The sequence below is a fragment of the Sesamum indicum genome, linkage group LG9, assembly GCF_026168435.1.
Source record: "Sesamum indicum cultivar Baizhima isolate 11 linkage group LG9, ASM2616843v1, whole genome shotgun sequence".
Taxonomy (NCBI): domain Eukaryota; kingdom Viridiplantae; phylum Streptophyta; class Magnoliopsida; order Lamiales; family Pedaliaceae; genus Sesamum; species Sesamum indicum.
In genome coordinates this window covers 20,960,464-20,987,988 of record NC_142665.1, presented here as the reverse complement: position 1 = coordinate 20,987,988, position 27,525 = coordinate 20,960,464, and the positions used below count along the sequence as shown (strand labels likewise).

At 38.5% G+C, this 27,525-nt stretch overlaps 3 protein-coding genes across 3 annotated transcripts; 2 read left to right on the top strand and 1 right to left on the bottom strand.

Moving 5' to 3' along the window:
• Positions 1–1,434: 1,434 nt before the first annotated feature.
• On the top strand, positions 1,435–3,484 carry RSL1 (RHD SIX-LIKE 1). Its single transcript, XM_011101176.3, has 5 exons — positions 1,435–2,214; positions 2,293–2,412; positions 2,525–2,590; positions 2,803–2,868; positions 3,110–3,484. The coding sequence occupies exons 1-5, from the start codon at positions 1,528–1,530 to the stop codon at positions 3,233–3,235; spliced, it is 1,065 nt and encodes a 354-aa protein (XP_011099478.1). The 5' UTR covers positions 1,435–1,527; the 3' UTR covers positions 3,236–3,484.
• Positions 3,485–15,426: 11,942 nt separating this feature from the next.
• Positions 15,427–20,736, bottom strand: LOC105178339 (uncharacterized). Its single transcript, XM_011101805.1, has one exon. The coding sequence runs from the start codon at positions 20,734–20,736 to the stop codon at positions 15,427–15,429; it is 5,310 nt and encodes a 1,769-aa protein (XP_011100107.1).
• Positions 20,737–23,850: 3,114 nt separating this feature from the next.
• On the top strand, positions 23,851–26,956 carry LOC105177892 (U-box domain-containing protein 9). Its single transcript, XM_011101177.3, has 2 exons — positions 23,851–24,363; positions 25,762–26,956. Exons 1-2 carry the CDS (start codon positions 24,056–24,058, stop codon positions 26,612–26,614), a joined length of 1,161 nt encoding a protein of 386 aa, XP_011099479.1. The 5' UTR covers positions 23,851–24,055; the 3' UTR covers positions 26,615–26,956.
• The last annotated feature ends 569 nt before the right edge of the window (positions 26,957–27,525 follow it).

The following is a 27,525-nucleotide window of genomic DNA, read 5'->3' as shown; positions in this document are numbered from 1 at the left end:
TCATCTACTATTGCCAAATAAATTAAAATATTAATGACGAAAAGTTGGTTTTTTCGTCCACGGTTGGAAAACAATCGAATCCACCCCTTAAGAAAAAAATTCATTTTTTGTCTTGTATTTTAATTAGGATCGATGAATAGACTTTTGTCCTGTTAATTACGATTGAGGTTTTCATTAATGATCAAATTATTTCATGAATTTTTATTAGTATTTTAATGAAAAAGAAGGATGCATGCATAAAATAAATAGGGGAGAGGTCCAACTTCACATACACAAACACACATTCAAGGCTGGAAACAATACAATCTTAAATCAAACTGTGGAATATGGATCTTGAGCAATCAAAATGGAATGTAAGAAATGATATAAAAAAGAGTGGAAGCCACGTGCTTGAGGGGATTGTTTAATGAAGAGGAAATTAAGTAGGAAGGAGCGGAAAGAAAACCAAACCATGTTGTAAGAAATATTCTAAGTATCCCTCAATTCTATCACAAAGAATGAGGTGTGAGAGGGAATCTGATAGACGTGGGCATGGCGAGAGAACCGCCGAGCCTTCTGCTGATTTCCCCCTTTTCATCACATCTCACTCTAGTAAAAACCATCTATTTTTAATTTCTTCTCAATTAAAACCCTAACTCTCTGCCAGCTAACAATCCCCATGCCATTCCATAATATATATATATATATATATATATATATATTATAATACACTTACTCATTAATATGTTTGCAAGTACTCCATTTATACTTAATCCACATCAATTCCCTATTCTCATTTATCTGTTTCCATCTTTTATTATAAATTGATGTTGCATCTGATCATGTTACATAAGTTTCATAAATACTTGTCGTAGATAGAAAAATTTTTTCAAGAAAGTGTCTGAATGGACTTATTATAAGTTGTTTAAAATATTTTATAAGTCGTTTATTGGAATTCATAACTTCTTTAAAAATAAATCAAAGGAATAAGGATGTCATTTGTCAACTTGTTTTTAAAATTTTAACAAATTCTTTCAATTTTTATTATAAGTAATCTTCATAATATATTATCTTATAAGCTTTATTATCTATTATTTTTTTCTAAACACAGGCGAAACAATTTGAAAATTACACTCTAGATATTTGAAGTGAGAGCTTAATTTTTAAATAAGAACTAGCAATTTATAAATTTTAAAACATCTAATTATGAAATATATGATCACCTTATAAGATCATTTAAATAAGTTTAGTTGAACATTCTCTAAATTTACATTTATACGTAAATCAAATACATGACAAGATGTAAGTATAATTAACGTCGATTTACGTAGAAATATCTTTTTTTTAATTCCCTTACACTAAAATATAACTAGCAAATTAAATTAAAAAAAAAAGAAATTTAAAACCCTAGTATTAATACAGGACAGAAGGCACAAAGTTTGAACAAACCTATCCCTACAGCTCCTTACTAGACAACTTTATTCCACTCTTGTCTTTTGTCCCTTATTACAATCTCAAAAACTCTACTTAAAATTCCTACTCAAGATCATGTCCCTAGCCAACAACGACCGATTGCCTAATGATTCAACCATGGCTATAATCCAAGCTAGTGCCTTTTACGACCACAATTTCGGATCATCAGGCCCATCATTAGCTTCTCCCAAATCCTCACGGGAGAAAATCTACGGCATCGGCGAGCATTCCAAGGCTGTCTATCAAGAACCAGAAAGCCCGGAAAAAGGATCCGGGTTCGCCAAGAACAATTTCACAGTCAGCAATTCTTCCTCAGTGTCCAGTCCCAGCAGCACGAATTCTAACGGGTTAGGGTATCAGCCCAATTACAACTTGTCCGAGGAGGGTCATTCTGTGATTAGCTTCAAACCCGAATACGGAAACTTCTTTCATGGTACCGGGTCGTTTCTCAGCTTTGATCAAACCAAACGGGTTCCCACCGGAAACTTATACCCGAAGATGATGGTTGATGAAAACGAGTACCCGATCTGGGAAGACGATTTGCACCAGAGTAGTAGCTTCCAGAGTCAGCTGAACCCTAAGTGCACCGCCGCCGCCAGTCATGGCCTGCCAGAAACATCCAGCAGCCACCAGGCCTCCGCCAGCTACGGCAGCGGAGGGCAATTTGCATGGCTGAATGATCATGAGGCGAATACAGTTGCTGATGGAATTCAAGAGCTGGGGAGACAAGAATCAGGCAATAGCAGTAAACGTCCATATACGGTACTAAAATTCAAAATTTCAGACAATTTCCCTCTCACTATGTAAGAAATTATAATACTGATTCATGCTTTATTACAGGGAGATCAGAGCACGCAAGCTCTCAAGAAACAGTGCATTGTTGCTCCGACCAGCGCTTCGAAGAAGCAGAAACCAAAGACGGCGTTGCCGTCTAAGGATCCACAGAGCATTGCAGCTAAGGTTAGCTTCTGAATTACGTTAATGGTTTCAGAGAAGTTGTGTGCAGATTAAGCAAAAGATTAAGGAATGAATGTTGGTTTATGGGCTGAATGAGAGAATGTTTGTTGTTTAGAATCGAAGAGAGCGGATCAGTGAACGACTGAAGATACTACAGGATCTTGTCCCTAATGGCTCCAAGGTAATTAGAATTAAGGTTGATTTGATTCTTTCTAATTTTTCTCTGTAATTTGATTATAACATATATACAATCATATTTATATATATTTATATAGCTAAATGACATGATCCATGGACTTTTTCGAGAAAACCCGTTATGGAGTTCAAAAGTATATGTCAAATTATTGCATGTTATTAACTCTGATTTTGTTGTCTAATTTTATGTGGGTGCAGGTTGATTTGGTGACCATGCTAGAAAAAGCTATCAGCTATGTCAAGTTTCTCCAGCTACAAGTGAAGGTGCGTTCGAATTATCCGAGAATTGGAAATCCCTATGAGCACCAAACTGTGAATATTACCGAACAGTGAATTGTAATGTACTTGTTATGTGATAGTCAATTTTTTTGAACTATACACTATTCACACAACAAATATGTTATAATTACATATGCTGTGTGATTGTTTCAAATTTGACAATATCTCATCTGGGTCAAAATTTTCCTTAATGATATGTGTGGTGACATGGGAGTTAATTCTGCAGGTTTTGGCTACCGATGAGTTTTGGCCAGCACAAGGTGGAAAAGCTCCTGACCTTTCTCAAGTTAGAGAAGCCATCGACGCCATCCTTGCATCTCAAAGGGACAGAAACTCAAGCTCGAAATCATGAGAAGGCAAGAAAAAGACAAGATTCATCGTCTTATAAACTTCAAAAACATCGAGAAGGCCTAAAAATAAGGATTGATCTTGTCCAAGATTGAAGTACAACTTTTAGTACGTAGTGGAATAAATTAAAGTGTACATCCTTGGAGTTGTTCTTTGTCTTGGTACTTATTGTCTTGTCTTGGAGACTGAAAATGTTGTCTCCGACATATCTGCCGCAGAAGTTTTGATTCAAAAATGAAATGAATTTCTTTTATGCACGTACTTTGATTACCAATTCAAAGCAATTAGAATTGAAACTAGGACATTTTTATTAATATTCATTCAAATGATTCAAAATGTGATATATGAAAAATCTAATATCCATTTGACTGGTGCGCTCGGTCAACTATTTAACTCAAAAAAATTGGAATTTTGGTTCTCCAACTATGGGGTCGTTATTCTTGATCCTACACAAATCTGTTTTTGCAATTTAATCCCGTATTTCTTCAAAATTTGCTAATTAAAGACACTTCCGACCAATCTCACCAAAAAAACGACACGTGTCATGCACATAACACTCTAATTTGAGAAATTTTTGCCAGAATTATTCTCAAATTGGTAATATTTTTAATTATAGGACCAAATTATCAAAATTAATTTCAACAGGACCAATATTGCCGCTTTTATACTCACAGGACTACAATTTCTTCTTTTTTTCCTTCCAAAGTTTTTGAGATAAATTATTAATTAAAAAATCCAAATAAATTGACTAATAAATGAGTTACAAATTAAATTTCATATCAAAACAAACATATATAATTAGGATTTGAAAATTTTGAAATTCAAAGTAGCAAAAGGTTATTATTGTATACATAACAAACAAGTTAAAAAATTATAAATATTCTAATTATCTTTATTATGTACTTCAATGATAAACCACATGAGCATTAATATGTGATCAAAGAATGATGAAGATATTCTAAAGAATAGTATGCACGACGTAGTTTGACCTCAAAGAGTATTCTACATATCCGTACACGTATTCTGAACATTAAACGTATACAACTCATACAGTGTAAGTACAGAATTTTACGTACAAAGCTTTACGTACAGCAAAAAATTTCAAGTACGTGATTTTGTAAGATGTGTTCGCATAATCTAGAGAAAAAAGTGGAAGTTTTAGTTTAAGACACACTCAAGTTATTTTATTTATTTTTCCTTTTAAAATGTGTGGAATTTATATTTTAGTGAAAAATATTTTTTTTAAATATAAGATTGATTTTATTTTCCAACCCTCATCCTTGAATGAATCTCTTTCTTACTTCAAAAATTATAACAGATTGACGACAAAATACACATTGAATTAAGACAGTCTATGGGTCTTGTTACATATAATTAATCATTTTCCTTAAATAAATTACAGACAGCTATTTTTGGACGGTAAGAAAATTAATTAATGCTCTAATTATTGATTGCATAACAGATGTAGTCTTAGTTAGTGACTAATGATAATATTAATAATATTAAAAAAATTATGGTTAATCTCGCCAGCCTAAATATCTCTGTGTAATTAATATATTAATCCATCTTCATTAATGACAACTAGTACGCGTTTATAAATCTAATTAAGTTTTATATTATGCTTGTTTAAGAATTTAAAAATATAGAGATTCAAGACACCAAGATGAATGCTCGATATATACTAAAAGAAAAATACTTGCGGTTTTGATACTAGAAAAAATATGATTTTTTTATTATTATTGTTAATTACTATAGTTAGAAGTAAAAAATCAAATGCTAATCAATTATAACTGCACAATGATTAGCCATTGTTTTTGCAAATAAGGCCGAAATCATTAACTATAATTAGAAACTATGATCAATATTTTGGCCATGGATAAAAAAGACCATGGCGGATGCTGTTAACTCAGATCAGATTTGATTAGATTTGAACTAATTACATAGCAAATGCAATACACTTGTTGTATGATTAGTGTACAATTCAGATAAAGCGACCAATCACATTACAAGTGCAACGCACTTATTTTATGATTGATTTTGTTCACCCAAAATTAATTTGAGTAAGAATTTTTGTTGTATTATCAAATATATATGGTAAAATGGAGGAGCATAAAGCACGTGCGGGGTTGAATTTATTATAGACCACATGGGTTATCACATGCCCAATCCCATATAAAGTGGCATCTAATTCCCCAAAATCCTAAATTAAATCCAAACATTTGACAAAAATAATCAGTTTGTTGAATTCCAACTGATTTAGTTGTCCCCTTTGCGTTTCTGTAAGTTGAGATTCCGACATTTAATGTATTTTGATCGGTTCAGGCTGTAATGTTATAGTATTAATTAGCAGCCAGTGTTTGTGCAGCTATGACATATGCTTGTGCCATATGGTCATATACTTGCTCAATTTCGAATCGTTTCGATCGATTCGTTATATCTCACCTGGATTAAAAATTGAGATTGTTGTAAATTTTGATTAAAAGAATTCATACATTTCTGAAATGTAATCTTTTTGTAACGAGTTGTTTATAGCTGAATTTTATAACTCATCTTATTAGGTCAAGTGAATTTGGATTTTTTGTTTAATCTAAGAAAAATTGGAGCTGAGGGATGGATATGCCTCCCTAACCATCCAATGAATTCCAGTATTAAATAATTAATCAATGGTATATATAAGAAGCAATAATTGAATGATTGTCTCGTGGATGCATGCAAAGAGTCCTTGCATATGGTTTCATCATTTAATTTTATATATTCCATGTATGTTATAATTAGTATGAACACAATCGGTGCCATAATATCAGAGTGGTGCTCTACCACAACTTTGGTATATATTATATTTTATTTTATTTTACGTATAATATAATGTATTTTTATTAAGCATAAACTACATATATATATATATATATGGATCTTGACTTAGCCAAAAGTGCATTTAATTATGATTATTATTATTATTTGATGTGGCGAGAGAATTATTCTTCTATTCAAAATAAAAAGAAATAAAAGAATATATAATTGACTGAAAAATGATAATCCGTTGTAATTTGATGTGTCTTATAATTTAATTTGTCGTTTTTATAAATGAAAAAGAGTAAGTATTGATTAAGGAGTTATAGACTTTTGAATAATTATGAATTTTCATGTTATTGGAGCATAAATTTGATTATTTATTTTGTATTATTAATAATAATAGTAATAAATAATGAAGTGATGAAGGCAAGTTAAGTGTTAAATAGCGCGTGCACGTGCACGTGCAAAGTAGAGAGCCTGAAAGTAGCTAGTGTGCGGGTGTTTGGTGTGAAAGATGGATAGCGGAAATTCTCCAACGTGGGAAACAGAGTGGGATGGATATATGACCCATAACATTGTATCCAATTAAACTCCTCCTATCTATCACTTTCACATTTATCTATATACTAATCATCTCTTAGTATAATAGTTAAAAAATTGAAATCTCATAAATATGTTTGAAATTATGGATTCAGATCCCATCATATGAGTGAGGTTTATTTTATTTTGTGTGAGTTTATTGTAATTTATTTCGTAATTATTTATTATATTGATGTATCGATCAAATCGATATAATGCTCAGTTTATATATTGAAACAATGATGTAATAAAAAGAATATTTTGGTATTGGTGTTTTTCTGTTTATATAAATCTAATTTTTTATTATGCCTTAATTTCTTTAAAAAATAGATATATTGGGAGAGATATGATAATAATTATTATTATATGCACAAGTTGGGAATATGAGAAACACAGGGGTATGGGAAACTATCTCGGCCATCATCAATATGTATGGAGATTTTGATGCACCTTATGATGGCCTTAAATCTTACTGGTATCAGTGTTCATTACTTATATATTATTATTATTATCATTTTTACTCGATATTTTGATAATGAATTTTGTATTTTATAAATTCTAAATATAATTGCATGTGGTATTTGCTAACGCCAGTTAATTTTAAAGGGGATATTTTAAACTAACAACACGGGTCAGGCCCCCTCACAACTAATCTTTGATCCCTAAAATTGAAGATATAATCACGTTGAAATCATTATATAGATCAATACATACGTTTTGCCCCATCAAAAGTAAATGGTCAAGATTTGAACATATATCATCGATGACAATGTTCGACTTTTACCACTAAAAAATATTCTGGACCGGAAACACTATGCTTATGTTTGGCTTTGGTTTTGGGCTATCTAAATCGATTTGATGTTTGGTCTTAAGCATTTTACCCGTTTTTGTCTTGTTTTTAGGTATTTTCTAACAGTGATGGGGGACGAAACTGAATTTTCTCTCTCTTCATTTACAAACTACAGAATTTCTCTTTCCACATCTTGCAGCCGTTGAAGAAATCGCCTTCTACTGCATTCACCACGTCTGTTCATCTTCTTCACAAATTCTTCTTCAGATCTAACATAATTCCATGACCCAAGGGTTTAATTCTATACCGTTCGACTCCTCTCAACATGGCGAATATTTGGATCCGATTGGGTTTCAATTTTTATCAACATCGCTTGAAGCCGATAAAATCTCCTCCGCCGCGATTTCAGCTTCGATTGAGCAATACTCATATGTTTATACGAAATGGGTTCTACTTTTTTCTTAAAGGGATCATACCAACCCTTTTATATTCAAGATTTCTCTTTTATATGATTTTTTCGTTTTCCTTTTTCATAGACTTTTGAATTAAAGATTAAATTTTTTTGTTGCGGTATGAATGCATATGCATTTAAATGATATTGGTCCTGATTTTCTTGTTCATATATGTTAGAATTTGCAGCCTTGAGATTCTTCTGAGTTCTGAATCGACTATCATCAGACAACTCAAATGAATCCAGACCCCAAGAACTCCAAAGTCTTACCATCAAACTTACCCAACTCGAATGGTTCAAGTCACCCTCACTCGTTGTTCCCAGATGAAGTCTTGGAGAAGGTCCTGTCACTCATAGATTCACACAAGGACAGGAACTCGATTTCCCTTGTCTGCAAAGACTGGTACAACGCTTTTCTGATTTCAATATGTCGCCGCGAGATTAGGGTGCTAATGTGCACTCCTCTGGATTTTTCTCAATTTTTATGTGATTTTTAGAATTCAAAGTTGATTCAATTATTGATAGCTACTGTTTCGCCATCAATAATTGCTGCCATTGCATGTGGTGCTTTTTATCACTGCAGAAACTTTTCAGTCAATTTCTGTATACTTTGTGCTCTTCTGAGTCATCTATCGGCTATTAAGTTACTTTTTCTGCACTAAGTCACTTGGATGCTCTTTTTCTGCACTAATTCAATTGGATGTTGATATAATGAAAGAAATTACTATTTACCCGTGAAGTGTACTGTACTTCTCTCTCTATATAATGTGTTATAACTCTTTATGTGATTTGCACTTTCGTTCTATCTGTCGAGCTTATTCTGCCGAAAGTAAAGTATTGTATTGCAATTCTTTACACATTGTTAGTCGAGTACTCTCATCTACCTAACATTTGGCTTTACCATTTTTTTGTTATTAAGGTATATATCTTACTTTCGCTCACTATGGAATTTTGCAGGCGCACTCCAGGCTGGGGTTTGGACGCTGTCATCGTTCCTGGCTGAATGTATTAACGTGGATTGTCTTTCCTCTTGGGCTAGAGGAGGCCCACTGATGAATTACCGTATTTTGCCCATGGGTTATGCTTCTTATTACTATTATGTTTTTGAATAAATTGCAACCGGCTCTCTAAAAATACGTTGCAAATATAAATATTTTTTTATTATTTAAAAATTTATTAATACCATTGGTATTTGATAAAATTATGTAATTTTTAAGTGGAGGTTTGGAATTATTAATTTTGTTATTATTGTATTTGTTCTTTTTTTAAAAAATAAAAAATCAAGTTAATTAATTAGAATAAAAACTAAAAATTGTAAATAGTTGTTTATTTAGTGCATAAAAAAAATTAAATTTTTTTTAAAAGAGTAAATAAAATTATAATTCATAAACCACAAAATTATTTTCAATTCATCGTTAAAAAATGAGCAAAAATTTAAGGAAAATTAAAAAATTGTGTTAGTTATTGAACGATTAATGAAATCCTAGTGTTGTGATTTAGTTTCCAAATACACAAGTAAAACGTGCATAATGCTGATGAGATGATCCAAAAATTTGACCTTCAACGTCAAGAATCGCACTTGGTGAAAAATTAAAAATTGGTCACGTTGATCATCAGGTGGTGGGTCTGCGTGTCTTATTGGTCTGTCTTAAGGCGTGTTTTTATTATTTTTTTACTCTATGGTTTTAATTCCTTAAATCAGGTTAGTGGGTTAATTAATTTATTCATGTTGCGCCAAATTCCCAATACTTTATGGAAATAATAAAAAATCTAAAGTATATCACCTTTTTTTAATTTATTATTTACTAATGAATTTTAAATTATTGATATACTATGTCGAATATCAATAATGTGGGTCTTTAGTTGGGTCAAAAAAACACGAGTTTAGCAATTCGCGTTTTTAAGTCTTGAATGGAATTTAGCATTGACTGAAAAATCGTAAAAATCAAAATAAGCGAGTCTTTTATTTTTCAATGGAAACAGTAAAGTTGAAACGTTCCATTCGGGTACGAAACCAAACAAGGCCCTTTGCAGGTGGAAAGTTTTTTTTTTTTTTTTTTTAAGGCAGAAAATTTCTATTTTAAGAAAATAAGTTCCAAAATAATAGATTATCTTAAATAAATAATGTTGAAAACCTACCATGCACAGACCATATATATTTATTTAATGAAAATAATAATTATATAATTATATTAATATTTGAATAAATTGAACAATCGAACTAAGACATTAACATAGTTAAAAATTATGAAATAACAAATCACAATAAACTCATATAAATGTGAGATAAATATTCATATGTTCAGTGGGAGTCGAATTAAAAGTAGAAGCGGCATACCACAAACCCGCTGTGTGGATGCACATTTTTAATCAGAAATGATATAAATAATTTAATATTGGATAATATCAATATTTAACGACGTAGAAATCAACACATATATTAAAATATATTTTTAGTCCCAAAAAACGTCTTAAAATTCAAATCCACATTTTAATCATTAGACCACAACAATTGATGATTCTGATGCATTACATGCGATGTTTTAGAATATAAATGTGTTGTAGGCTAAATAAATATGGGAGAAGATTACATTGTGATGAGGTGGATGGTGGATTAATACGTGTAGAATTATCATCCTTACGTTGTTTGGTGTTAGACAGACTGTCTTTTTCAGTATTACTTGTTTAACTTGAAGTATTGGGACTGCACACGTGCTCTAAGCGCATCACACATTTGGAGATTAGTCTCGTCGTTAATCTTACGTGTAGTAATTAATTTATACAATCTCAAATTAAGGTTATTGGATCTCCAAATGGATTGAAATGATTGGGTTAAAGATCCCAATGATCAAGCAAATTTGCTTAATTACTCGTTTGGCTTTGTGATTGAGCGTGTTAATTATATGTCTTGATTATGCAATTATTTATATCGTTTCACTTATTTTTAATAATCACTTTTAAAATTAATTTTATTGAAAATATATTTTGCTAAAATTCACAATTTGTGATTTTTAATCACGTCGCAATTATTTTTCATTTAATTAACAGTTATCTCGACTATATATTTTTTAAGATTTATTCAATCAAACCTTATAACAACATGCCAGTTTTGGGATTTACATACAATTAATATTTGTGTAATCATTTTAATGCAATGATCATAATTTTTATTTTTTTTTTAAAAAAATAATTATTTCAATAGTGGAACTATCGAAATTTCGATTAGAATTATTCAATTAATATGTGAATTATGTCAAGATTGAATGGGAAATTTAGGATATGTAACTATAAAGTTGTATAGTCATTAAAGTTTAGTTTAATTGGTGAAGTTGACACATGAACATGAGTTCAAACTCTCGATGTGTGATGTTATTTTACTTTAATAATATGTATCATTTGATCCAGGTCGAATTATTCGATCTCCTGAGACGATCTCACCGCTGATCGACTAACTCTTCCGAAACAGGTTTTGGATCCCCTGAGAATAAAACACGAACCGTGAGCTCGTCGGGTATGTCCCCGACAATGACCCTCCGACGCTCAAGTTAGGTTGATCGAGAGAAATATATTCTATCTCAAAGTTCGATCTCAGTTAATGTATAGCCGTTACCTCATTTATGGCGTATCGGGGTCTATTTATAGTACACAGTTGTACGGCAAGTACTGGGCCACGTGGCCTCATCTGGTTGATTCCCATTCTAATCGAATGGCCGTCATTGTCCGGGTCTTCTGTCAGTTCCCGCGACCCGGGTCGGGTCCTCTGCGACCCGCCCGTTGCAAAGTACGCGGATCCGGTCGCGGAAATGACCATCCTACCCTTAATGAAGGGCTTTTCAGTCTTTTTGCAGGGGAATTATACATATACCCATCATTACTCCCCCACTTTTTCAAAGTGCAAGTTCGTTGCCTTTGATGAAGTCGAACCGTCGCGTCCGTTGATTGCGTACACGTGGCCTAATCCCCTCGGTTCGTCCGGGCGCGTTGTTCCAGAGTGGATCTCCTATAAATACCCCCTCATTTGACTTCTCGGCCCACCTCACGCAAAAGACTTCCAGCGACCAAGGCTCACAACCACGAGTTCGTATTCGATCTGCGGCTTCCAGAGTCATCCTGCTTTAAGGTACGATGCCTTCCAGCTCTAACTCGAATTCTAAGTCGCGATCTGGCCCTAAGCCACGATCTAAATCAGGGTCATCTTCGTCTCGTCCTGAATCTGCTTCGGGGTCCTCTTCCGAGTCTGGTTCTGGTTCGTCCTCAGGGTCCGGGTCTAGGTCTGTCTCTAGGTCTTCGCACGGGTCGTATTCTACCTCTCCCAAGAGGAATAAAAAGTTTCCGATCACCAAACTTAAGGATAAACAAACTGGTCCTTCGGTCCTCGCCAAGTTCCAGGACCGGCTCGCCAAAAACCCTTGGGAGGCCGTGGTCAGTACAGTTAGGGTTCCTGTAAATAAGATTAGGGAAAAGTACCACATCCCCTCCGATTTTGACATTCTCATCCCTGCCACCTTCGACCGTATGCATCGTCCTCCTGAGGGGTTTACTGCTTTTTCTATCAAACACCTCGATGCTGGGTTGAGATTTCCTCTGGCCCCCCCAGTGGCCGCGATCTTGAATAAGTTGGGGTTATGCCCTATGCAGCTTTCCCCGAATTCCATTACCCATATAGTCCTTTTCATTGTAATGATGCGGTATCTAGGTTTAGAACCCAGTTTTGATAATTTTTGGAGTTTATATTCCTTCACCACCTCGAAGCGATCTGGTAGTCGAGGTTTTTTCTATCTTTCGGCCAAACCAGATTGCGGGTATCTGAGCGCCCTGAAGTCGAATGTAGGAGCTTGGTTAGATCGCTACATTTTCATTCGATCTCCTAGTGGTGTCTGGCCTTTCAAGAACGAGTGGACTAAGTATAAACCCCTTCCGAAAATCTGTGGTGGGGGGCTGGAGGGTGACCAAATAAGGAGTCTGACATTTTATAAGTATGATCCCAAGAAGTTTCTCAATGAGAAAGTTTTGCAATTATCTGGGCTCTCTCCAGCGTCCCTTCACATCGAAGAGTCCTTAGGTGATTTTCGTCTTTTGGTCTCACTTGCTTTCATCACTGTAGTGTTCGCGTGTGCTAACTTTTCTCTGCTCGCAGATAGTATCATCATGAGCACGCGCTCGGCTATGCGGAGGATCGCGGCCCAAAACAAATCAAGGAAGGGGGGTGAGATCGCCAGTTCCTCGGACCCGAAAGGGAAGGGCAAGGCAGTTGCAAGTGCTAAAGATTTACCTCCGATCCCACCTTCCTCGGTTCCCTCCAAAACGCTCGCAATTGCCACTCCTGACGGGCAACAGCCCATTGCAGTTGATAGCGAGGGTACACCTTCCGCCCATGACGATCATCTTGGCTACAACTCCTCGGAGTTAGATCTGGGTTTGGATGAGGCTAGCGGGGGCCATGGGATCGACCAGGGAAGCCCCGGTCCGCCTGAGGAGCGATCTAAGAAAAGGAGGCGATCTCCCCTGAAGAAAGGACAAGGGCCCAAGTCCAAGTTAGGGCCTAGCGATAAGGGCAAAGCGAAGGAGCCCGCGGGAACCTCTCACCCACCTCCTTCAAAATCGCATAGCCCAAGCGTGCTAAGCAGGATGGCTAAGGAAGCCGCAGATAAGACTAGTGTTGATGAAGATTGGGACAAATTTTTGAGGGTGGCGCAGCTCGCCACATGTTGGGAGGATAGCCGGGCAGCTCTTCGAGGGAATGTGCCGCCTCCCGAATGGCAGGATATGTCGAGCTCGTCGCTGTATGGCGAGGCTGGAGGGGATACTTTTGCAATCTACAACTCATTCGTCTCCGTTCGCGATCAGGGAGCACTTGTACCGAATAACCCTATTCGGCTCGAGGAGTTCGCATCCCACTCCCTAGTCCAGGTATTTCATCGACTGGTTTCTTTCGACCTCCCCTCTTTTGTGCCATTCATTGCATTTGGTTTTGCAGGCCATGACCTTTCTTCGAAGCTTAAGCCTCAAATGCACCCATTATCGGAAGAGTTACATTCAGACTGACCAGAAGGTGCAAGATCTTAGGTCTCAACTGGCCGAACGGGACGAGACAGAGCGCAAGCAGGAGGATAACCTGCTGGCCTTGGGGGACGAGGTGCAAAAGTTGCGAGCCGAGCTCGATGTTGCCAAGAAGGAGAGGGAGATTCTTCGTTCTGAGCAAGAGGTCGCTCTGGCAGAGGCCAAGAAAGAGGCGTTCGAAGCTGGACGTGAGGTCGGCCTCGTTGAGGGCCACAAGCGTGGGTTGGAGGAAGGCCAAGCTGGTCGCATTCTGGTTGAAGAGCATCAGCGAGCCTTGGCTGATTCCCGGATGTCTGCGGTTCGTGATTTTTTGAAGACTGACACCTTCACGACCGCTCTTGAGATCAAGTCTGCGGACTCATTCGCCAAGGGCTATGAGACCTGCCTGTCTCAAGTCGAAAAGCTCGGTGGCTTTCACGAGTCTTTTGACCGCAGCACACTTGACATCTCGCTTGATGGCGACCTTCAACCTCTTCCTCCGGATCCTGAGCTGAAAGACGATGAATTCATGGTCCTGAGGGACGAACTGGAGGCAGAAGCTGACGCCTGATTAGTCCCGATTCTTCTATTTTTGTGGTAGGATTTTGAGCTGATTGATCCAAATGTAAATCCTAGAGATTGTTAGGACCTCATTTTTTGTAAACAGGAGGGTGGGGTGGAAATTTTGATAACCCCTGTATATGACATTTTGTCGAATGAAAATGAACTTTTGTCAGCTCGCTTCCTCTGCTATATTTGCACATTGTGTTCTTTCAGTTCGCTTTTTGCTTGTGTGCGTCTTTTTCAGATCGCATATTGAACGCGTCTTTTTCAGTTCGCGTATTGCTTGAGTGCGTCTTTTTCAGATCGCATATTGGACGCGTCTTTTTCAGTTCGCGTATTGCTTGAGTGCGTCTTTTTCAGATCGCATATTGGACGCGTCTTTTTCAGTTCGCGTATTGCTTGAGTGCGTCTTTTTCAGATCGCATATTGGACGCGTCTTTTTCAGTTCGCGTATTGCTTGAGTGCGTCTTTTTCAGATCGCATATTGGACGCGTCTTTTTCAGTTCGCGTATTGCTTGGAAAGCGAGTAATGATAGTAATGTACGCACGAGTGTAAGCACAAAACGAATGTAAGCACAAAACAAAGAAACTTTGATAGATCTCGTGGTGTAAATTACAAGAGTTGTAAATACTCAATAATACAATGTTTAACATGGATTCGATCTTCCTAACCTTGAGACTATACCATTAGTAATCTGTTAGAACTCTCCCCGTGTAGTTTTTGTTCGGTCTTCCTGTTGATGGCCTTTTACCGGCCCCTTGTTCGATCCGTCATTGTCCGACCCTTCGGTTGGTGGCCTTTCACAGGCTCCTTGGTCAATCCTTCAGTTGATGGCCTTTCACAGGCTCCTTGTTCGAGTTGACGGCCTTTCACAGGCTCTTTGTTCGAGTTGGCGGCCTTTCACAGGCTCCTTGTTCGAGTTGACGGCCTTTCACAGGCTCCTTGTTCGGGTTGATGGCATTTCACAGGCTCCTAGCTTCAGGCGTAGAACTTCTTCAAGTTTTGTATGTTCCAAGGGCGTGGTAGATCGCGACCCTGCATGTCTTGCAATCTGTATGTACCCTTCTTTCTGATCTCGATCACTTTGTAAGGGCCTTCCCAGTGTGGCTCCAGCTTTCCTACATGTTTTGACGCCTCCACCTTCTTCAGCACGAGATCTCCTACCTGCAGCTGGCGGGGTCGAATTTTACGATCATGGCTCTTCATCATTAGGCCCTTGTGATGTAGGATTCGGGCATATGCAGCCTCTCTTTTTTCTTCGATGACGGTGAGGTCGAAGCTTCGTTCGGCTCGGTTCGCCTCGGGTTCGTATTGCATGACTCTTTGCGATTCCTCCCCAATTTCGGCTGGGATGATGGCTTCGGTCCCGTACACCAAGCAGAAGGGAGTCTCACCCGTGGCGGTTCGCGGTGTCGTGCGATAGGCCCACAGGACCCCGGGCAGTTCGTCGACCCACGACCCCTTGCTCTCAAGGCGAGTCTTCAAATGTTGCAAGATCGTTCGGTTCGTCACTTCGGTCTGCCCGTTCGCTTGAGGGTTTGCAACTGCTGTGAAGTGTTGCGCTATCTTCAGCTCCTTGCACCATTCCGTAATTTTCCTGCCCTGGAACTGCGTGCCGTTATCAGATATTAGTATCCGGGGTATACCAAATCTGCATATAATATTTTTCCAAATGAAGTTGATGACTTCCCTCTCCGAGATTTTGGCTACTGCTTCGGCTTCGACCCACTTGGAGAAATATTCGACCGCTACGATGATGAATTTCTTCTGGGCTTGTGCAGGCGGAAAAGGTCCTACGATGTCAATTCCCCATTGGTCGAACGGGCATGCTATCTTGATCGGTTCCATCGGCGTTGCCGGCTGATGTATCAAAGAAGCGTACTTCTGGCAACTCTCGCATTTCCTCACCAAGTTCTTGGAATCTTCGACCAGGATGGGCCAGAAATACCCTTGCCGCATCACCTTCTGAGCTAGCGATCTCGCTCCCGAATGATTACCGCAGCTTCCTTCGTGTATTTCCCGCATCACGTACATGGCCCTCTCTTCGTCCAAGCATTTCAAGAGAGGACCGTCCACCGTCCTCTTGTACAGCTGGCCCCCCAACAGTGTGAATCGAGCAGCCCGAAACTTGAGTCTTTTGGCCGCCACCGAGTCGCTAGGCAAGGTACCCTCCTCAAGGTAACTTACGATTTCGTTCATCCAAGACCCTGTCGTCGAAACGACCTGGATTTCTGATCTACCTGCGAGGGCTGACTGCTCGCGTACTAGGGCCGTGATTTTGCGATCCCGAATTCCGTCCATCGCCGCACCAAATTTTGACAGGGCATCCGCTTTGTCGTTTTCTGTTCGGGGAACTTGTGAAAGCGAGCATCCACTAAATTTTCTCATCAATCGCTGCGCAATCTCTTTGTACTGTGTCATGGTTCTCTCCCTTGTCTCGTATGCTCCTTCAATTCGCATAGCGATCAGCTGTGAGTCGGTGAAAACCTCCAGATCGCGAGCGCCTGCCTCATACGCTAGCTCCAGCCCTAATACCAATGCCTCGTATTCTGCCTCATTGTTCGTTACCGGGAATGATAGTCGAGCAGCCACTTCTATCTCGATGCCCTCGGGTCCTTGGATCAATATGCCCGCTCCTCCGTTATTCGCGTTGGAAGACCCATCGACATGCAGCATCCATTTCGAACAAGGTTGTTCACATGCTTCGGGTCGTTCTAGGTCGCTCATTAACTCCGTCACAAAATCCGCCAGTACCTGTGCTTTCTGAGCCGTTCTGGGTTGGTACTCAATGTCGTGCTGTCCCAGTTCTACTGCCCATTTGATTAGTCTTCCTGACGCCTCGGGTCGCGACATCACGTGTTTAAGAGGGTGGTTCGTCAATACCACCACCTTGTGTGCCTGGAAGTATGGTCGCAGTTTTCGAGCTGTAACAATTAGGGCCAGGGCCAGTTTTTCCATCTCCGAGTATCGGGATTCGGCCCCCTGGAGCATTTTGCTAACATAATACACCGGATTTTGATTACTGGCCTCCTCTCTCACCCGCACTGAGCTGACCGCATTTTCGGACACCCCTAGGTACAAGAATAAAGTCTCCCCTTCCTTCGGGTTTGCGAGCAGTGGGGGTTTTGTGAGGTATTTCTTTAACTCCTGTAAGGCCTGATCGCATTCCGATGTCCACGCGAAATTTTTGGGCTTCCGCAAGACCTTGAAAAACGGTAAGCTTTTGTCGACCGATCTAGATATAAACCTGCTCAAGGATGCGATCTTTCCCGTGAGCTTCTGCACTTCTTTGACCGAATTGGGTGATCTCAGGTTCATTATAGCTTGAATTTTTTCTGGATTCGCCTCTATCCCTCGCTCGCTGATCATGTACCCCAAAAACTTCCCACCTGTCACTCCAAATGTGCATTTGTCCGGGTTAAGCTTCATCCCGTGCGACCTCATTATACTGAATGCCTGAGAGAGATCTTTAATGTGATCTTGTGACCTCTTACTCTTGACCAGCATGTCGTCGACGTATACCTCCATGGTTTTTCCGAGCAGATCGCCGAACATCTTGTTAACCAATCGTTGGTAGGTTGCACCGGCATTTTTCAGTCCGAACGGCATCATGTTATAGCAATAAATCCCCTTATCTGTGACGAAGGAGGTTTTGTCTCTATCTTCTTCCGCCAGTTGGATCTGGTGATATCCTTGGTATGCATCCATCATCGAAAAGAGTTCGAATCCAGCAGTCGAATCCACCATGGTATCGATCCGAGGTAGCGGATATGGGTCTTTAGGGCAAGCCTTGTTCAGGTCCGTGAAATCCACACACATGCGCCATTTTCCTGAGGCCTTTGGGACAAGTACTACATTGGAAAGCCAATTCGTGTACTGGATTTCCGATATATATCTAGCTTTTAGTAGCTTATCGACCTCCTGCCTGATAGCATCATTTTTGTCACTGCTGAAAGTTCTCTTCCTCTGCTGCACAGGTCGAACGGTGGGGTCTACGTTTAGTCGGTGTACAATGACCTCCGTGTCTATCCCAGTGAAATCCGATGGGCTCCATGCGAACATGTCTGCGTTGTTCCGCAGGAAATCAATCATGGCCATCTCTCCCTCTTTCATGCTGGACCCTATCCTGGTCGTCTTGCTGGGGTCGTCTGTTGCGAGCTGAATAGCCTTATATTCCTCACTGGGTTTTAAGTGTTCAGCCTCATATGGTCGGGGCTCCGCGTCCTCCCTGACCTTCTGTTTCTTCGACCTCGGCTCCGCTTTTATCGACAAGTTATAGCATTTACGAGCTTCCTTTTGGTCGCACCACACTTCCCCGATTCCATATTCAGTGGGGAATTTCATCTTCATATGGTATGTGGAGATAACCGCCCGGAATGAATTCAACCCCGGCCGACCCAGTATGACATTGTACGTGAACGGGGTATCGACCACTAGGAATTTTACCATCAGCGTTTTCCTCTTCGGCTCTTCGCCCATGGACACTGGCAGCTCGATCGTCCCCAATGAAGCCACTTCGCTTCCTCCAAAGCCGACCAGCGGAGTCTTTACTGGTTCGAGCCTCGCATTTTCCAGCACCATCCGGTCCACGACATTTTTGAAAATTATGTCCGCTGAGCTTCCGCTATCAATCAACACTTTATGGACGGTGAAGTTCGCGATATCGAGCTTGATGACCATGGGGTCGTTCTGTTCTCCCCCATCCTCCAATCGGTCTGAGCTATTAAATGAGATGGCCTCTTCGCCCTCCACCTTCAGCACGAATTCCTTCTGTCTCGTCGATCCGGCTGTTCGGGCGCATCTCTTCCGTGTTCGACCCGAATCTCCCGCAGTCGATCCTCCCGCTATTGTGTATATGACGCCTTTTGTGGGTGCGTTGTTCCCACCTGCCGGGGGTCTATCGATCCTTGATGGGCCCGGGTTTCTGTCTCGGTCCGGGCTTCTCGATCTACTCCTCCTTCCTCCCCCTCCGATCTTACAATTTGGGGGCACACGATCTCGGAAGTGCCCTTGTCGAACGAGCCTTTCGATCTCATCTTTCAGCTGGTAGCACTCCTCTGTGCTGTGTCCTCTCTCCCGATGGAAGCGGCAGTACTTGTTAGACATCTTCTTGGTGGGGGTGTATCTCGTATGTCTAGGCCATTTCAGCACGTCGGCATTTTCTACCATCATCAGAGCCTTCTCCCGGGACATGGCCAAAGGAGTGTAGTTGTGGTATTTTGGCACGTACTTGGGCTCCTTCCGTTTCTCTGTTCTTGGTTTGTCATTTCCTCCCCCTCTTCCCTCATGAGGTCGTCTGGGAATATACTCTCGCTCCCTCCGCTCCGAATCTTTCATCGCATTCATTTCCTCTTCGTCGATATATTTCTGTGCTATCGCCATCAGTTGCTCGACATCAATGGGCGGATCTCGCGCTAGGGCGGAGGCGAAGGAACCCTTCCTGAGCCCATGGATGAGAATACTCACAAGCATGTCAATCCTCAATTCTTGCACCTCCAGGGTCTCGTTGTTGAATCGGCCCATGAAATTTTTCAACGTCTCATCCTCTCTCTGTCGGATGTTGAACAGATGGGTAGCCGACCTCTTTTGCTTCTTTTTGCTCGCGAAATGGAAATTGAACTTTTGCACGAGCTGTTCGTAGGACTCGATGCTTCCTCGGGGTAGGTTCGTGAACCACTCTTGTGCCTTTCCCGTGAGTGTGGTCGCGAACAATTTAGCCATTATCGGGGCTGATTGTCCGTAAAGATTCATCACCATTTCGAAGGCGGCCACATGCTCCTGGGGGTCTCTCATCCCGTCGTATCTCCTCAGATCGGGCACTCTAAACCCCGGCTCGACAGTCTGAACGAGGATTTCATTACTGAAAGGGGAGTTCTTGTTCTGCGAGACGATCTCCCCCCGTTTCTTCAACTCGTCAATCTGTTTATTCAGGCTGTGTATCTGTTTGCCCACGCTTTCCACTTCGGCCCTGGATATAACCGGCTCTCTTCTTTTTGCGCGTCCATGGCTGCTGGAACCTGCGTCGGATGATGCTGGTCGCTTACTGCGATGATCATGCTCCCCTTGGACTCTTGATTCTCTTATTGGCTCCACGTTTTCGAATAACTGCCTTCTAGCAGTTTCTTTGACCAGGGGGGTCGCTGTTCTCCTTTCATATTCTACTATGGCCTTTCGGCTTGCCTCCTCTATCATTCTTTGCAACTCATCCGGAGTGATTTGGATGGTTGCACCTGCTCCTTTCCTGGGTGTTTCTTCCTCGGCAGCATTTCTCCTCGATGAACCTTCCATAATGACAAAATTCTCAGAAGTTCCCACAGACGGCGCCAACTGATCCGGGTCGAATTATTCGATCTCCTGAGACGATCTCACCGCTGATCGACTAACTCTTCCGAAACAGGTTTTGGATCCCCTGAGAATAAAACACGAACCGTGAGCTCGTCGGGTATGTCCCCGACAATGACCCTCCGACGCTCAAGTTAGGTTGATCGAGAGAAATATATTCTATCTCAAAGTTCGATCTCAGTTAATGTATAGCCGTTACCTCATTTATGGCGTATCGGGGTCTATTTATAGTACACAGTTGTACGGCAAGTACTAGGCCACGTGGCCTCATCTGGTTGATTCCCATTCTAATCGAATGGCCGTCATTGTCCGGGTCTTCTGTCAGTTCCCGCGACCCGGGTCGGGTCCTCTGCGACCCGCCCGTTGCAAAGTACGCGGATCCGGTCGCGGAAATGACCATCCTACCCTTAATGAAGGGCTTTTCAGTCTTTTTGCAGGGGAATTATACATATACCCATCATCATTCTGATTCAATAGTATTTGTTGATTAGATATAACTTTTTGATATTAATGATCAGTACATGATTTTATAGTTGTCGGTTGTTGTTAGATATATATTTGATATTGATTATTATAATCAATTAATTTAAAAAAATAATAATGCATCACTTTTTTTTATTTATTTTTAAGAAAAAAAACTATAAATCGTGGGCCTCAGTTTAGATTAAATAGTTACATTTATAGTAGGTCTCCTTCAATACTTATTAATACCTCCACATTTATTTCCCGGTCTCCTCCAGATAATTATATTTACACCTTCTCACCTATTGTCTTTTTACGTAAACCACTTCTATCTTTTGAAAAATTACAAAAACAATCCCTAACACCTTTAAAATTTAAAAATGTTCCTATTGACTATGTTAATCTTTAAAATAATTTTTCAAGGACATAAATTCCTTAGCGGTGTTTCTATAATTATCAAAAAAATAGAAATAGTGTCGAAGTAATATTTATGAAGATGAATAATATGAACTAATATATTTGTTATTATTTATACTAATTTTAGTTTAAATTTAAATTATTTTATTAATTTTTTTATTTGAATCTCTACATAAAATTGAACCTTTTAAAAATTAAAATATTTAATTAATATATAAATAAAATTAGTTAATAGATTATAAATTTAAATTAAAAAATTATCATATTTGTATAAATTATTAAAATTAAAAGATTAGTTATCCTCTATTTTTATTTATAACTAAGTTTTACTAAAATAAGAAGTAAAAATAATTTATGTATTTTATATAAATCTAATTATAAGTAACAAAATAAATTTATTTATTTATTAAAAAAGTAGTTTAATAAAATGGGGGTTAGGGTGGGCATGGTGGTGTGGTTTGGGAAGAAGTGATTATATTTTTAAAATAAAGAATTTAACAATTTAAAATATTTTTTTAATAAATAACTTATTTATTTATTAATTCTAATATGATTTAATAATATACATAAATTATTTTTAATTTTAATTTTAGTAAAGTTTAGTTATAAATAATCTTTTGATTTTAATAATTTTACTAAGGGATAATTTATATATATTAATTAAAGAATTCAATATTTTAATGATTAACATGTGCAATTTTATATAGAGATTCAATAAAAAAAGCTAATATAATAATTTATATTTAAATTTAAAATTAGTATAAATAATAAAAAAATATATGGAGTCATATTACTCATCTTCATAAGTATCACTTTGACAACCCTTCTACCTTTTGATAATTATAGAAGCACCTTAAGGGTATTTATGTCATTGAAAATTATTTTAAAGATTGACCTAGTCTACAATCGATATTTTTGGGTTTCAAAAGTTGTCAGGAGCGGTTTACGTAATTTTTCAAAAAGCAAGGGTGGTTTGTGAAAAAAAGACAATAGGTGAGGGGTTGTAAATATAATTATCTTTTTTTTAATATAACAAATTTGATGAATTTTGACTAATTATCTCATAGGTGCTAGATGTAATTTCTCAAATCATAAAAAATTTACGTGTAATTACATTAAATCTCATAAGAGTGAAGTGTAAATTATTTCGTTTATCATATATACTTTTAACTAATCTCGGTTAAATCACCACTTAGATTATTTACACTATAAAAATTATCTATAATATACTTATAGATTATCTATCAATACAATTTTATAACGACAAATGGAATCAAATAAATAACTTTATGATAAAAACGTACTATCTTCTAGAGATTTAAAATGGGTCCAAATTCCACGAATATGATATATAGTCTGCTTCTGCAGCAGGTTTTTGTTATTTGTTTTTCTTGAATGTATTCGGTTTCAAAAATATTAATGTATTAACTCAATATTTGAGGTTAATGTATGAATAATTAAATTGTCATTCTAAAAAATTTGATATAATTATACGTAAATTTTCTGTTATTTAAAAAATTACACTTAGTACTTTTTGAAATTTATTTTCATTCAATAAATAGATCATTCTATTAGTAAAATTCACGAAATTTGCTGATATCAACAAAAAAGTTCAATGAAAATTCATATTTACTGATTGATGTATTACAAACTTATTGCATGTCTAACAAATATTTTATAACCAAACCACTGTTATACATCTTACACCTAAATGTTTGTTTAGTTGGGATGAAAAATTGATGTATAAGATTAGTGAATGTATAAGAAAAAGTTTGGTATTTGATTAGAAAGAATAGTTGGAGAAGAAACAAAGTTGAAAACTTGAATGTATATGAGACCTATTTGGAGTTTAATTTTGTTTTCGTCCAAAATTGACAAAAAATAGACGTATAAGGTCAAAAAGACAAAATATACATATTTTTATTTTTATTTACTTTATTACGGATATATATAATTTTTCTCAAATTCATTTTTTTCCACTGATAATATTGGTACATAATTTTTTATAACAAATAATGAAATCATTGAAAAAATTACTACATCGGCTGTCATTCGTATAATTATACTAAACATCAGGGTGGATCGTGTAATTATACATTAATATATTGAATAATATAAATAATTGAATTTTATAAAAAATAAAAACTGCCCCACCTCGCATCGCACCGCACCGCACCGCACTAGCCGAAGCACAAAAAGGCCGTTGAAAAGGCGACACCGTAATCGTAAGTAGCAACAGTTGCTTGAAGCTACGGCGCGACTCCTCAACCTTACAATTCCTCCTTATTTAACGCCTACTCTCTCTCTGATTTTTTTCTCTCTACACAAGCTTTTCTTCTCTCTCTCCACAACTCGAAACTGGAAGAGAGAGAGAGAGAGAGTGAAAATGGGCATCCAAGATGGCGCCACCCACTGCCACCTCGCCACCCCGGCTCCTGAAGCTGATACTGATGCGAGTTCCTCTTCCTCATCATCCCTCGTTACTCACACTCTCGCTCTTCTTCGATCTGATGACCTCAGTTTGAGAGTGCAGGCGGCAAAGGAGATCCGACGGCTGACCAAGACATCGCAGCGGTACCGGCGGTATTTCTCCGCTGCCGTTGGACCCCTTGTGGACATGCTCAGCTACCAATCTGCTGAAGCCAACGAGGCCGCCCTCGCCGCCTTGCTGAACCTCGCCGTCAAAGACGAAACGTGAGCTAAACATTTAATGTTTATTTGGCGCGTGTGCTTGTCGTGTTCTACTTTGATTGTTAACTGTTACTAAAATTGAAGTGGATCTGGTGGCAAAGAATGAGTTCTGGATTTAGTTAGTGGAATGTTAATTTCAAGGTCTTGAATTCTAACTATGAACTTCTGAATTTGAGGCAAAAGAATCGGTTTGGAGTTTCTCTATTAATTATCTAAAGAAAAGGTTTGATTCCAATTGGGTATTGTTTATTTGACAGGAGTTTCACTCTACGGTCACTTTTTTTATTACACCTTTTTCTCGGATTCCGTAATTTGGACTTATAAAATCAAGAAATATCTTAAAATAAGTGCTGAAAAGCCGGGTCCTATGTTGTCATTTGTTAAGGCCTCCACAAAAGCTTAACATGTATACAAAATGGAATATACGTATTTGGACTAGAATACGTGAATTTTAACAATTGAATCTCAGACTTTGAGGAATTTTGGTGATTCGTGCATGTCCAAAATGGATGGGTATGCTTTATAAGTTGATAATGCTATTATTCAAGGTGCTTGGTTCTAGATTGTGGATTAATAAGATAGTTCTAGTCAGAGTTGAGCTTCTCTTGCCGCAAAAGCATGGAACTCAATAGATTTGGAACAATTGTATACCGTCCAGGCATATGCTAGGTTAAACGGGTAGAAAGTCTTCTGTACTGAGGTGGGTAGGTGTAATATGGGCTTGGTCTCGTTTTCACGTGTTGCTTTCTCTTTACTTTTTCTTTAACTTCCTACCTTTTCTTTTTAAGTCCATGTCATCTGACACTTTTCGTTTCATCTTCCTCTTTAAGCTACCTGATGGTTAGGGTCTTTGTTCTCTTCCCAGAAGCAATTGTATTTCTTTCTTTTCTCTTTTCCAAGTGCTAGACCAGATTGGGCATAACTTAACAATTCTTATGGGCTAACTAATAACTTCCGTTATCAATGGAAAGGGTTCGTTGATCATTATCCCGGATATTTGATTTTCTTAGTGTTCTTCTGCAGGGATAATTTAAATGCTAACAGGCTGAGCTGACCTTGATGGACTTGTTAGATTGATATCTAGACTTGTCCAACTTTTCCCGAAAATAAAGCTAGGAGCGTAGTAATTATGATGGCCCCTGAACACCCCATCTTTTGATACTGTAGGTCCCAACTCCCCCCGGTTAATAAGGAAATATCTAGATCCAGGGAAGAATGGGTGGTCATATGATTTACTGTAGCAGACGCCTAGATTGTAGCAGTCTATAAGTTTGCTTCTGATAACTGCTATATTTTCAATTTAGCTGGATTGTCCTATGTAGAACTTATATACAAAAAGTCGGCTCTTTTTATCTCTGTTGTCGTTGAAACTAGAGTTTGATTGGTTTTGCATATATGCAGAAACAAGATTAAAATAATTGAAGCTGGTGCCTTAAAACCAATTATTGGCTTCCTTCAGTCTGAGAATCTAGCTCTACAGGAGCATGCAGCCGCAGCCTTGATCACTCTGTCTGCATCATCAGTTAACAAGCAAGTCATTAGTGCTTCTGGTGCCATCCCTCTCCTTGTTGAAATTCTGGGACATGGGAGTTCACAAGCTAAATATGATGCTGTGATGGCTCTTTACAACCTGTCAACTTACACGGATAATCTTGGCCAAATCCTTGAAACAGAACCAATTCCGCTATTGGTTGATTTGCTTAAATCCTGTAAAAGGTCTTCCAAAACTGCAGAAAAATGTACTGCTTTGATTGAGTCCTTGGTGGGTTTCGAAGAGGGAAGAATGGCATTGAAATCTGAAGACGGGGGAATACTTGCAGTAGTAGAAGTCCTTGAGGGTGGGTCACCTCAAAGTCGGGAACATGCCGTTGGAGCGCTTTTGACCATGTGCGAAAGTGATCGCTCAAGGTATAGAGAACCAATACTTATGGAAGGTGTAATCCCTGGGCTTCTTGAGCTCACCGTCCAAGGAACACCCAAATCTCAATCCAAAGCACAAATGCTTTTGCGGCTGCTGAGGGACACTCCTTACCCGAGATCTGAGCTTCAACCAGATACGATAGAGAATATTGTGTCCAATATTATATCTCAGATTGACGGGGAAGATCAAGTAGGAAAAGCAAAACAGATGCTTGCTGAGATGGTACAAGTTAGTATGGAGCAGAGTCTAAGACACCTTCAGAAACGGGCGCTGGTGTGCACTCCAGCTGATATACCAATAAATAGTTGTGCTTCTGAAGTTCCATCGAAATGATGACTCTATCTACTTTCAAGGGTCTTTGACAATGGCTGGTGTTGTATGTAGCTGTCCATAGCCCTGAGGAGAATAAAAAAGGAGGAAGGAGGAGAAATGAAGCACGAATGCCAGTCCAGGCCTTTAGTATGGGTACTTAGTGACTGGTAAGTGTCAATAAACTGATTTTGATTCTAGGTGTGTAAGATCGGAAGATTTCTTTTCTCTTATTTTCTTGTTTTGTGTAAAATACCTTGTGTGAGAGAGTATACATATGGGGGAGATGTTTGTATCTAGTTATCATAGTAACCTTTTTATTTGAAGTATAAGGCCAAAAGAAAAAAGAAATATTTTATTGTTGAATGTACGTCTTTAAATTATCGACTTCAAAATGTTCTAAACAGTGTGGATTACGGTGGTTGGATGTTTCAATATGGCCTAGCTTAGATGACAAAGTTGAAGTCTCAAAATTTTGAGATCTTGAATCATTAGATGTCGATGTTCACCTACTTCTACCATAGTCATTTCAAGGAGTTGGCATATAATTATTGATTTGTAATCATACATGTAGTCGTTATACTCACTCATCCACCCAAATTCAAACCCAAGACGTTCAATAAGAGATCCCAAACCCAATCTATTTGTGTTCCCTAGGGGACTTGTAAGCAAGTTAACAAGAGTGGAGTTAGGTGCACATTCAGGCAGTAGGGGACCAACAGAAGATTCTAAATTCAGGTAATTAGGTTAAGGTTGAAAAATCACTGGGGGAGCAGTCCATTTGCAACAACTCGAAAGAATGTTACTTTTAGCTGAAACCACTCAAGATCGGGTCCCCCACGCAATGAACGGCTGCAGATTTGACGAAATGGTTGTTTTCCAGATTGCTGGTCTCCGATCACTGTTGGGGTATAATATAATTCCTGGAACCCAAC